Source organism: Atta colombica, unplaced genomic scaffold (assembly GCF_001594045.1).
Source record: "Atta colombica isolate Treedump-2 unplaced genomic scaffold, Acol1.0 scaffold163, whole genome shotgun sequence".
Classification (NCBI taxonomy): Eukaryota; Metazoa; Arthropoda; class Insecta; order Hymenoptera; family Formicidae; genus Atta; species Atta colombica.
Window position 1 is genome coordinate 1,003,137 of NW_017259254.1, and position 13,894 is coordinate 1,017,030.

Sequence of the window (13,894 nt, forward strand, 5' to 3'; positions counted from 1 at the left end):
TAGACAATAGACTAATTAGATCTAAAATGACGGCCGAGAAAAGGGAGCAAATAAAAAATCGCGATTGTCGACATTCGCAGATAAAAGGATTACATTACTCTTAATATCTACAGCTCTAAATTCAATATACTGCCTTGTCTTTTTAATGGAGCACAGTTAAGATCAGGCAATGCGCAGTCTATACTTATTACCTCTCTCTCTCTCTCTCTCTCTCTCTCTCTCTCTCTCTCTCCCTCCCCCCCCTCTCTCTCTCTATGGGTATCCATCTCTTTGAAACTCGAACGATCCGATTTTAAATAACGATTTTAAAACGTAATTTGGACAATATATATTGATTATAATTGACGACAGGGTATCGGTTTTGAAAAAAAGAAACTTCTTGGTGAGATAATCGAATTGAGGTCATTATGGAATTACTGCAGAATGCCGTAGGACATTTTTCCAAAACATCGGTTTGCGCTAAACGGTTCGGATTTGAGCAACTCTTTCAATTAAGTGCGAATATCAATTCGCAACACGTGTAACGATGCAAATTTTCTTTTGTTGATGCATTGAATTTTATGCGATTTATGTTATCGCAGAAACTGGAAATTTTCATCTCGTGAGTATAAATGTTATGATATTTCAAAAGCCATCCATTTTACATCCTGAACGAGCAAAAGAAACTTAATATTATTAGTAGAATGAATAATCGCTCTCCGTAAAAGAACTTGACATAAAAAACGTATAAAAAGAGGATGGAAACATATTTTTCTCACGCTTGATACCAAAATTCGTAGTTATTTATATGGGCATATTTGATGAAAGAATCATTATATGCATTGGATGGTTTTATAACATTCATGAAAAGTTAATGAGAATTCTTGCGACGTAATAAACTCTTAAACGACATTGTGTGCGGCGAATATTAGCAGATAGTCGAACCTTATTTTGCTGGTAACAGTATTGTAATAAAAAACTTTTATTTCAGCTTATCCTGTTCTTATGAGGAGTATCATATAGTTGACTAAAGTTACGTTTTAGTAATCCTCTTAAGCTCGGACTCTTGTGGGAAAGAAAAGCTCTCCCACCTCCTTCCTTCTAATTTTATGTCTGATCAATAACGACATGTGTCACTTTACGTTTGCTCCTGTTAAATGTATTAAAACTAGAGGAAGTTTAGCTGACGAAGGGAAATAAATAACGTACAGAAAATAAATAAAAATGACAAAAAAAATAAACGTTTGCTTGTATACTCGACATAATTATATTAAAATAAAATTAAGAGGCCTTTTCTGTAACTCTTAACTGTAGCATATAGTCGTTAAGAGTTATAGAATGAGCACCTAAATAATATTTATATTCGCGCATCATTTCTTCAAGATATTTCTGTTGAAGAACAAATGCTAGCGTTTTTGTTTCAAATATCATAATACATTTACAACGTATTATATTTCACGCGCAAGACCAGGTGAAATGAAACATAAACAACTAATAAATAATAACAGTACGAGTTGAAGTATTTTTCTTTTGATACAACACAAGTTTGATAAATTCACGAAAAAGCACGTATTCCATTTTCGGAATATTTTCGTTTTTATATTTGAGATTTATCCATTGTTAAATAATATTTTGCATGTAAAAAAAAATACAATTCATAAATCTCAAAAACAAATCTTTCTATAGAGAATCGATTTTCCCACGGGTATTTTGGCACTATTCGTAAAAAGCTGGTCGATCACTTGGTAGATTTCAGATAACATGGAATCATAGCGCTTTCGGGTTGGTACGATTTAATCTTGATTTAACCTACTCTTTGTCTTTTTCCTGGAATCCGCATTAGAAGAAAGTGAAGAATCAGTTAAACTTAAATTAAGATTGACGTTGCAAAATTACCTATAAAATAATAGGTACTTGAAAAGACATATCTAAATCAAAACTTACGATTCGATTCCAATTTTTGTTATTTAAATAAAAAAAAAATATTTTTTAAGTCATTTGTTATGTTTTCATTCTTATACGAATAGATATATCCCCTTATTAAAATGATGTCGCAAAGATACCTAGAAGAAATCGGAAACTTCTACGTTTTTGAATAAATAGACTTTAAATAGACTCATTTTTCTATTATCGAAAATCCAATCAATATTAATTAATCGATATTAATTAAAAAGATAAAAAGAGAGAACCCTTCGATCGTCGTGGGAGAGTCGCGCAGCTCTTTCGCTTCGCGTTGCGGCACGGTTTTTACGAAGAGATCCCGAAGGATTAACTCAGGACCGTGTTCTTAATATCCGGAGACGTTTAATGGCGAGACCCGCTCGAGGGGGAAAAAGATCTCAGGCCGACGAGGGCGGCGGCGCAAAACGCCACGCACTCGCATTTCGCGTTTCTCAAGAATTCGCGGAGAAACGTAGCAGCGACGTGTTGACGCCGCGCGAATCAACGCAAGAACGACGATTGTCCCCGTCGTCATCTTCTCAAGAATTGTCGGCTGACATTCTCCCGTTCCAAATGTGGGAAGCCAGGCCGACTCGGGGGGCTGTCAACATCTCGCAGGATCGAGGGCGATCGCGTGCGTACCGGATCCTCGGGACGACTAGGACGACTAGGACTTGGCCTTGTCACTCTGTGCCTTGTCGAAGCCGTCGATTAGTGTTTCGATGATGAACTTGATCGTTAGCTTGTAGATGTTCTCCACATTTTCCGAGTATCGATCCTCCAGCGTGCGTTCCACCGCATCCAGAAACGGTTTTTCGATTTTCTGGAAATAGAACGTCCGATCACGTATGAACTACATTTTTGCTAATTTACATTTAAAATAACTATTAATTATTTAATAAAAAAAACAATGTCTTTTTTTTGGAAGATTTGAATCTGTATTAAAATTAAAATTTGCGTGATTCAATTAAAATATATGGTATATTATTCTTGATATATTTTATTATTCTTAAGTATATCATTCTAAGACGGAAGATAATTCTAGAACAGAAACAACTTCCATGACTACAATATCTGAGATTAATGTAATGACAAATACGGAAACAATTAATTTTCAGAAGCCGGCACTCTTTATCTCTCTTCCTGGATTTAGGACAGCTGATTGCCTAAAAGCTGCCAAGTGTACGATAAAAAAAAAAAAGAAAAAAATATTATTCCATACTGAGAGATAAGACATCTTGATATTAAAAAATAAACTATTAAAATTTATCAAACAAATAATTTTCTTGTGTTAAGTAAATTATTTATTCAGTAGTTTCTTTCTAATATTGTAGTTTATTTTTTAGTATCAAGATATTTTTTTCTCTCAGTGTACAAAGTTTTCAGCAAATCAGTAATTATTTTTAGTATTGAAGTGAAAATGCCATTCGAAATATTTTTCTAAAAGAGACTAGTTTTGTGAATTCTATAATATCTATAATATTTTTGTAACTCTTCTTTTTCCGATTAAATGATTTGATACGTCGTTTGTAAGCGAAAATAAATCTCTAGAAAAAAGTTTAGTTTGTTTGCTTCATATTTATTTTAAGCATTGATGGAGTCGAAGCTATGGACGTTCTTGGATTGCGGAAGAAGATAATATCAATATAGCGAATATTTAAGCCTCGATCCATTTCGAACAGCGTGGTCGCTAACAATACGAGGACTGGCGATTGAATCGACGATTGTGCGATCGTCGTATCCACGGTTCACAATAGACCTTGTAGGATTGTCCAACAGGAATTATCAATCCTATATACAATAACTAAGTCACGGAATTCACATTAGACGAGAAAGGAAGGCGAACCGGATTTGATTTCGTGCCAAGAGATTGAAACCGTGGCGAGCGTTTCACACTGCGAATAAATGCGACGTTCTCTGTAATGTAAACCTTCAACCCTTCTCATCGCATTGCGCACATAACTTGACTTTATTCCTATTTGAATGACATAAAAACAAATTCAGAATTATGTCAAATAAGCTGAAAAGCTCCATTTTAGAAAGAACTAAATGACAAGTTGTCTTTGATCGAAATTAATTTCTGAAAATGTCTCACTGAAATATATTACATTACAAGTCATTACGATTAACGGTGTACTTATGGAATTATATCTTGACAATATAATATTATTTTTTCATCTTAAAATTAATTTTACTTCAATAAAATGTCTTCTATTTATCCATTTTTAACCACATTTTTAAGCATTTTTGTGCTCGCCTTTTTTTATATAATACCTTTATTCCTTTTTTTAAGCAAGAAGATAAAGCGATGCGGGAAGAGCCTCTAGCACGGCTTCCTTCTCACGTGCACAAAGAAAATTCCGTTTCGATCATCACAAAAGTAATAAAAAAATTTGCATACATATGCGAAAAAGTAGGGAAACGTTATTACTTTTGCGTATTGCATCAAGGCCCTTTTAATAATTTTTTCTTTTCGACATTACGTGGATTATTATTTTTCATCATCATATTTTTGTATTTTACCATATCTGTCAAGATGTGTATATACATTACAACTTAGATATGTATATATTATTATTTAGAATGAAAAAATTGAAATTTATTGTTACGTTTGTTGCATTATTTTTTTGTTAAGCTTCAAATTAAATTAAAAATTCTTTTGATTGAGAAAAATTAAATTGGTAAATGTAATATACGAATTTACTGATACATGAGTTTATTGATACAAAAAGGAAAGACACACACATTTATTAGACGAATCAAATTGACGCATGCTTTCGTTCAAATAAACATCAAGATTATCAAGAAAATCACGTACATTCAATGTAATAAAATGCCAGTTGATTTTATATACGATTATATTTGCAATCTCGTATTGGGAAAATGCATTCTCCCATTAAAATGTATTTAATTTAATGAATTCGACATTTGTATGTTTGTGCATGGACAGCTATCAAATTTATTCAACCAAGCAGAATGATTAAGTGCATAATGTTCAATTACATATATATAGTTAATCAAACATTGGAATTTCCCACGAATTTTCCTCACTTCAATCATAGCAAGAATGTGATTTCATGCTGTTTAATTATTCGTTCCATAGCGTACTTATTTATTTCAACCAATTCAGATGTCAGAAGTGTTATAGCATCAATTTTCATGTTCTACGTTCGAAATGTTTTCGACTAACAGGATCGTAAATAAAATTATGGAATATTTACAAGTCCTATGACAGTCGTTATAGCAACAAACTGTCCTTTCGAGACGTCTCTCTGCAGTTTGCACGAATCAAATCAAAGTCATGCATTATTCTGAATTTGTCTCTTTCGAAATAGCATTCGTGTATTTTACAAAGCAATGAAAAAAATATGTATTTCGTATCAGTGTGTTCATATTAAAAGAATTTGCAATAAAAAATATTCGTGCAGAAAATTTTTCTGCAATATCAAAGTGAAATTTTAGCATATTTATCTTTTACGATAATCATTTTACCACCATTTTCAACGCTAAATGTAAGAACATCTAAAAAAGAATGTTTTATTTTTAGATATCGTGTAGAATAGCAACGTAGCAAGCAAATGACGGACACCAGCTGTATAGTGGATTATAAAAAACCATGAGATAACAAAATACCGCCGTGTTATACGCCTTATAGTGATGTTGCGGGTAAAGTCTCAACATTTGTTATTCAATTTTTCTCGCAGCAAATTTTTCTTCTTTGCAAAGAGGCGGTATAAATTTCGAGAAAGAAGTGTAATGCAAATAATAAAATGTTGGATAAAACATGAAGATAATAAAATTGAACTTTTAATTGATAGTATGAGCTCATAATAAACGTTCACTCTGAATTCTAATGTATATATATTGAGTCAGTAAAATTATAATATTTTTAAAATAATAAATTTGATATTATTTATTTTCCAATTTAACGAATAATATCTAACATGAATTTAAAAAAAATGTAAGAAATTGTAAAACGTTTTCATTCAATTGAGGAAATGTGCTATAGAAATTAAACGTTCATACATTGTGAGGAACGTAACGAAAGTTTATTCCACATTTATGTCGCGTGAGCATCGTTATACTTTAATTGTGCATAAATCTCTTGCTTGGAGACAGGTCCTAAAATAGTTTACAGTGTCTCCCAAAAGTTTCCAGTTTAGTCTCTTTGATTTCCATGTTGCCCGAGATAAGCGCAGCACAAAGAGAAAATGTTCGCCAAGAGATGGGAGACGTATTTCTCTCTCTCCGACAATTTTCGCACGCTTTCCCGGTATATTCTGAGGTAAACTATCTATGTGTTTTGATATATGTAAGACAAGCTTACTCACGCAAAAATTGTATTTTTTTTTTTTAAGTGATACAAATGTATTCCAATGTATTCTAAGTTCTTAATAAAAAAACTAATTACATTATATTATTATCAAAAAATAACTGTCAAGTAAACTACCAATATATTTTGACACATAAGGCAAGTTTAACTGATTTGTTCACATAAAAATATAAACACGGAAAGATTTCGCTGAAGTATCTAAAAATTTGACTAGATCTAAAAATAATTTTGTTGAATTATCGAAATAATTATATATAATTTCAACGAGCAATATTGACATTCTAGTAATAATAAAGTTGAGCTATATAATTATTCTAATAATAACAAAATTATTAAAATTATTTTTAGATCTTCTTTGTTGAATTTTTAGATACTTTGACCAAAGCGTTCTATTCATATAATAAGTTGGATATAAAAAGTAGTAAATATTCTAAAATATTTCGAGTTTCTAATCTAATAAGACTAATTATATTATTATTAAAAAATGTCTTCATTAAAAATATATATATAAAATTAGTCAACTTCCAATTTCGCGTTTAATCTTATAAATATTTTTAATGTACGTACATCTTATTGTGTACATGTAACAAGACAGACAAAAATAAATTATTATTTTTAATGTCTAAGATAATAATTTATTTCTTAGTTCATCAAATGCACATATTTTCTTATTAAAGTTAATTTTCAATTTAGATATATTGTCTTTTTTCCCTAGTCATATAACAAATATCTTATTTTTTCGCCTAATTAATAGTTTGATAATTGGGACACACGTACATTGCGTATTTATGTGTCATATGCCGCGTATGAATATTGCAAGGTGAGTACGAGCGATTTCTTTTCGAGAGAGAACTCACCCAGAAGTATTGCCGGTTAAATCCGGGGATCTTCGTGTGAGAGGCCCCGACCTCGTGAAGGTATGTCAGGAACGCATCCATGTCGTCGAGGCTCTTGATACCTTCGTCGAGGGTGGTCATGACCGTTTTCGCGTGCTCGGCCAATTCCATACTCGTGGACTGTTGCTCCTTTGTCTTTTGATCCCGAAACTTCGTGAACATATTTAGCAATTCCGCGTTCTCTTCAAATAACCTGGAACCACACGGTGTGTGGCATCATTAGAGTTGTAAAGATACTGAATACACTGAAAAAAATTTCTAGTTGAAAATGAACGAATTAGAATTTTTTCTGATAAAATTTATTAGAATTCTAGTTGAGATAACTGGAATTTTGGTTGATACAATATTTCTGGTAAAATCTACTAGAATTCTTATTTTTACCAGAATAATTATATCAATCAGAATTCTAGTTATCTCAACCAGAATTCTAGTAGATTTCTTTACCAGAAAATTCTGATTCGTCCAATTTCCATCAGAATTACTATTTAATCCAACCAGATTATTTTTCTCAATGTAGGTGTGTACTATCGTAATATTATATATGAGAAGTTATATAATACATCAATGATTGTTTATATCAAAATTAAATCAAATATGGTTTGTTTTTTATATGTGAGATATAAATAAATTTTATCTCGTATAAAGGATAAGTGAGAAGAATCTTAAATATATTTGTTCATCACTATGTTAGATAGTTAATGAAAAAATTTAATTATTATGTATAAAATCATAAATAATACTTTTGAGGTTTCCGTGAGTATTTGCTTCAAGAAAGTTATGCAGTTTACGGGTTTATCTCCGTATCTTGCATCGTTAAATGCTAATGTTTCGTGAACATTGCAGTTCACTTTATCAAGATAAGAAGCAACTTCATATAGTCATAAATGCAAGTTGGAGCAAAAATTTAAAGAAAGCGTGTTTAAAAATAGATTTAATAAATATTGTAATTTATGGATTAAAGTAACTCTTACAGTTTGAAATATGCATTAAAGACAGCTAATCTTTTGGAAAAACAAGTTGAAGAAGCAAGACATTTTCGATTAAAAATTCAAAAGATATAAGAAGTTGGAGCAAAGAAGTGAATCTAAGTGATTAAAAAAACGTTGAGCATTTTTGATAAGCATAACTTTGTCTGTTCTACAAGAATCTTCCACAAGAATAAATTTCAAACTCAGTTCTTTGATAGTCCGAGATAAGTTTTTCTTTTCGTTCCAATTTTTTCCAAATGTATTTGGCGAGTCCCAAAATATTTCACACACACAATTTCCATATAAAAATTTATTTCCCAATTCCTTCGAAATGTCTAATATTCCGCGATATCTTCTCACGATATTTTTCTCTGCAGATTCAAAGAATCGTAGGGACAAAACCGAGTGATGCCTTGAATTCTAAGCTCTACGTTATCTAACGTTGGCATACATCTACCACAAGAGAAATCGATTGTTACGGAAAGACACGCTATTTGTTTCAATTCTAACTTGTTCGTATTTTGTTTGATTTCTTTCGGACATTTATTTTCCTCTCTTTCATGTAACATACGATACTAATACATAATAAATACAAAGATAATCATCAATTTTATATTTAGCACTGAAAAAGCTCAAGATAATTCTGGCGTTTGTCAGAATGTAGTTTCACTTGTAAGTAAACAAGAATTTATTGAACAAAATTCGTTGCAATCTTTTCGCGTGCACAGTTTTCTTTTTCTCTTCCTCATACCAAAATTTGGTTAACTGTTTCTCTTCGAGTTTTATACTCGTTGAAATAACGAGTTCACGTAAGCCTCGTTATAGCAGCTCGACAAAAATGTTTTTGTTTCGCGGCTGGTTGCTCTCAGCCGTTCATGAAATACCTCTTTGTACAACGAGGCATTCCAATCTCGCGCTTGTCTATCCAGAGGAAAAATGTACGCGCAAGAGAGAAAATATAAACATAGTTATTTTATCTTTGATGATTTCAAGTTAATAAGTGCGCGCTGCAATTTAATATCTGCATCGGACCATGCATTGGAGATTAGAATTCGACCAGGTAAATTTAATTTTAATCTGTTTCGTTTCAATTGGAGTTAAATTTTAATTTTCACTTTGCAGTTTTTGATCTTCAATGAATAATCTGTTACGGACTCAACACACGTAAAATGCTATGTACTTCTTTTTCAGTCTGCAAAATATAATGTTCGTTTTTACGCTTTTATATTTTGCAAGCAGAATATGACAAAATAATAAAATTTTCTTTTCATGATAACGTAACATACCTGTTTACATAGTATCTCTGTATGTATAATATTTATCTTTACTTATCAAATTTTTTTTATGCACATAAAAATCACAGAACATATAATTAATAGATAACAAATTGTCTAAGTATATTTTACGATAAAATATTGTAAAAAGACCGTACGAAACAATTCTTTTTGCATAGCAAAATTAATCGCGCATCCTTAGAAATTTGATGTTGTAACTTCAGCGACTCAAAAAAAAAAATGTTGCGTCAGAAAAAATCGTGAGATCGATATTCAAATTAGTCCGATATTGCGTCAAGATTATTCAGCGCGCGTATTTCTCTCTCGCGTCCGTATAAATTATCTTTCCCGAAGGAAAATGACATTTCACACGGTATCTGTCCGTCGTGATTTTTCACGGCGTGCAAACTCGTTACTGTCGGCTACAGCACGAATTTTATTTGATCTCAACGGATGAATGTTCATGAAGAAACAAAAATGAGTCCACAAGGTCGTACAATTTTGTAAATTTCGTAAATTTAAGTATAATATACGAAATACCTTCCCCAAGGAGATCGTTCGCGAATGTATAAGTAAATAATGCATCTTCACCTCCATGCGTCGAGAGTAAATTTAAATGAAGAATGCTCCGGAGAGATATTTTATTTTTTATTTACGTTAATTTTAGTTACTTTAAGTAATACACTGTATAATAATTAATATGCAACAAATAAAAATTCTCGCGAAAGTTATATCATTAAAATGGACATGTTATTTTAAAAACCTTTCATTTTTATGTTGCGATAATGCAATTATTATTGCAACATTATTTTTTTCCAATATAATATAATTACGATATCAAAGGATGAACCTCTAACTAAAATTGTATATATCAACGTCTATTAATGTCCAATAATGCCCAATTTTTATGCCTACTATATTCTAATAAGGCCCATTAATGCCCTAATAGTACTCTACAATGCTGTAGTAATGTCTCATTGTTTATTATAATATACAATTCTCCTCTTAAATAATGTCTTAAATCTGTACACTGCAATACCTTCGGCAGTTTATCTCTTGACAATTATTTTTAAAATTGTACATATTGTCATATTACATTAATAATTTTTAAACTGAACTAAAAAGCAGATAAATTTTCTAATTTTCATATCACATATATATTCACATATATATTTGAAAAAAATATTTCCTATCTCTTGCTCATAAAGAGACGTGTATATCATGTAATAATTGTGCACATATGACAGTTGAATTATCTGCAATATGTTCAATCGAATCTCGCTCGTATCGCACTTTATCGTTATCGGTTGTCTATGTTTCGTGCATACGTTTTATAAATCTCTGTGGATTGATTAGTTACGATAAATATGGAAATCCCAGAGGATCGTACATTTTATTTTGCCGTCAGTTTCTGACATGTTAGGATATATGTGCATACATATATATTTAAACAATAATGACTAACTATTAAATCTTGATCAAATCTCCGAACAATTTGAATTGAATTTCTTTTGTCCCGCTTTTGGAGCAAAAAATATTGTAATCTACGACATTCTTGAGCTTCAGTGGGCAAGCGGACTGCTCACGTTTTAAACAATGCATAAAAACATGTGATTTCACAGGCCGAAGACGAGAATTAACGAGCGCATAACAGCAAATTTGCATGTAGGTTTCTACGATGCAAATGAAATCGACATGACTGAAGAGACCGACGAGCGTAAGTATTGACCGGATATGATAAAATATTTTTAAATGCGGCCTCCCAACGGGCAATAAACGATACGACGGTATTCGCTTGGTATAAGTTCGGTGGGTTCTTATCGTCTGGGAACGGATTGAAAAGTTTCGTATCGGAAATCCATATTCTCCCCCCCCCCCCCTTCGTGGAAGATGCTTAAAAGCGACGAGAAACAACGATACTGCTGTCGATTCGGCGCGCGCGCGTCAGCTTTTCCACTATGCTGCTCCCATAATCCGATAAAAAAAGCAACCCTAATGATCGATACGACGACGAATATCAACATTGCATCGAACATTGATGCCTCGTTGCAGCCGTTTTGATCTTTATAATGGTGTGCAATTATATATTTTTTAATATAATTTTTTTTTAATTTAATCCTCGATTGAAATGTTTAAATTTAAAGACACTACTATCGATTTTTTAATTGTAAATTAACATAAATAAATTTAAATTTATAATAAAATACAATCCAACTTCTATGATAGTAAAAATTCATTGTTAAAGCTTTCACAAATATGTAAGAATTTTTTAAAATTTCTATATCTTGGAACAATATAAAAATCTGCATAGTTCAAAGTGGACAAAGGATGAAAGTTTCACATTGTCGAAGAGTTGAAAACAAAGAAGAATAAATAAATATGACAAATAATAATTGAAATACTATACTTTTTTTAATATTGAAAAACAGAGCATGCGAGATAAGAAGAAATTTAAGATATATAATTCCGATCGATTTTCGCTAAGAGTCGAATGTAGTAAATTAATTTGACTTAAGTGGAAATCTCCAAAGGACGTACCGTACATGCTCGGATATTAACACGTTCGAGTAGAGCGCGATGAAATTAATGCCTTGTATTTCCATTAAGGTAAACCGCGCAACAATATCTTCAACCGTTTTCTAATTACGCCGAGGAAAACCAAGCTTTAAGATCATTATAATGCATAAGTCACATCTGACGTAAACTCATTGAGAAAAAGAACAAATTATGAAAGTGTTTGATAGTATTATTAATAAATGACGTATACATTCATATAAATTGTATTTAAATTATTAAATGATCATAATTTTATCATTAATATATTACATATGACAATATTGAATCTATCTAGTACATAAAATAAAGTATAAAATATCGTGAGATAATTATAGTTACTGTAATTGAATTCGAATAATTGTTAATAAATAAATATTATCATATTTCTGATATCAAAAAGAATAAAATATATTATTGATGTATAGCGAAATATTGTTACTTCGTAGATACTGGAATACATTAGTAATAATATCAAATATTAGATTCATCAAACAAAGATATATATATATATTATTAGCAATTTAGTAGTGTTTTTTATCTTATTAAAAGATAAATAATTATTTATTAAATTCTCTGATTCAAAAAAATAATATATTTATATTTAAAAGCTTACGCACATTTATAAAATCATATAATTATATTTATTGAAATTGTTTAATACATCAGCAATAACGGGAATTGAACAAAACGTGTCATAAATAATTGGTAAATTTAATATTTCGATTATGTTATCAATAAATAATAAAATGTTGAGTTTCATTTCTAGTTTCTTAGTAAAATAAAATATAGTCTCTTAGTAAAATAAAATATATTTGTAGCTTCTCTTTTATATCTCTCTATTTCTTTCTGTCTCTCATACACACACACACACACACACACACACACACACACGCGCGCGCGCGCGCGCGCGCGCACAATGTATTATTTATAAAATACAATAATTATTATGTGTTGTATTTTTTATTCTATTAGTAATATACATTTCTCTCTCGGCATGATATAAAAAAACCTATAAAATACCTTTAAAATAATTATTCGAATATACTTCGGATATTTTTTCATGCATCTCTTTGACAAATAATTTAAAACTTTAACAACATGCTTTTTTTGTACTATTTTAGTACGTTTTAATTTATATACCTATTTGCACTATACATAGTGTTTCATGTATGGCGAAAGTAACATTTTTTCTTTTAGCTACTAAAAACAGGAAATGCATTGTAAATTCAACAATTCCTGTTTTAGGTTGCCACACTTTTTAATGAAAAATTTAGATGTATCCTTTTTGCATATTTTTCCCTTAATGTTGTGTAATATTTATACACGTAATTATCTATGGGAAAATAAAGATAGATAGATAGATAGATAGATAGATAGATAGATAGATAGATAGATAGAGAGAGAGAGAGAGAGAGAGAAAGAGAGAGAGAGAGGGAGAGGGAGAGAGAGAGAGAGGGAGGGAGAGAGAAGGAGAGAGAGAGAGAGAGAGAAACATGTATTGCAAATTTAATTATTTGGTAAAAAAGCATTTCAAAATGTAAATTTTGTTTAAGACATAATGTGTTATGAAGAAATTATTTTTTCTTCCAGCGATTTCACTCATTACAAAGCTATCAATACGCTCAATCTGTCACTTGGCTATTGCCAGATTGGCGAATATGATCCATTCTCTTTAAGAGTATGCTACGTGTTCTAGTTTCTCTGACGACACGACCCCAAAAGAATCGGTGAAACGTGCCTAACCTTCTCTTTTTCTAAAGGATCCTTCGCTCCACCACACGCGACGGAGATAAACCGAATACGCATGCATAATTCAAATCCCATCATTTATATGTTAACATATTTACCAGCTTCATAATAATATTCAAATTGCAGTAAATCAGATCAAAAGATACGTTTCGTTGAAGAAAAGAAGATTTTTAATCGTTTGTATTTATTTATATATAT

The 13,894-nt window shown here is 31.0% G+C and overlaps 1 protein-coding gene across 2 annotated transcripts in view; it reads right to left on the bottom strand.

The window, feature by feature from the left end:
• LOC108686061 (neuroglobin-like) overlaps positions 1-13,894 on the bottom strand; it is a 74,273-nt gene that overhangs the window by 7,160 nt on the left and 53,219 nt on the right. The window contains exons 2-3 of one of the 2 annotated variants that reach the window (XM_018191127.1): positions 7,111-7,342; positions 2,563-2,743 (exon numbers count right to left, since the gene is read on the bottom strand). In XM_018191127.1, coding sequence (XP_018046616.1) covers positions 2,588-2,743; positions 7,111-7,342 — 388 coding nt within the window. In that variant the 3' untranslated portion in view covers positions 2,563-2,587. Of the gene's footprint in view, positions 1-2,115; positions 2,744-7,110; positions 7,343-13,894 lie in introns of those variants that run through there. The other variant, XM_018191128.1, reaches the window with a different exon arrangement.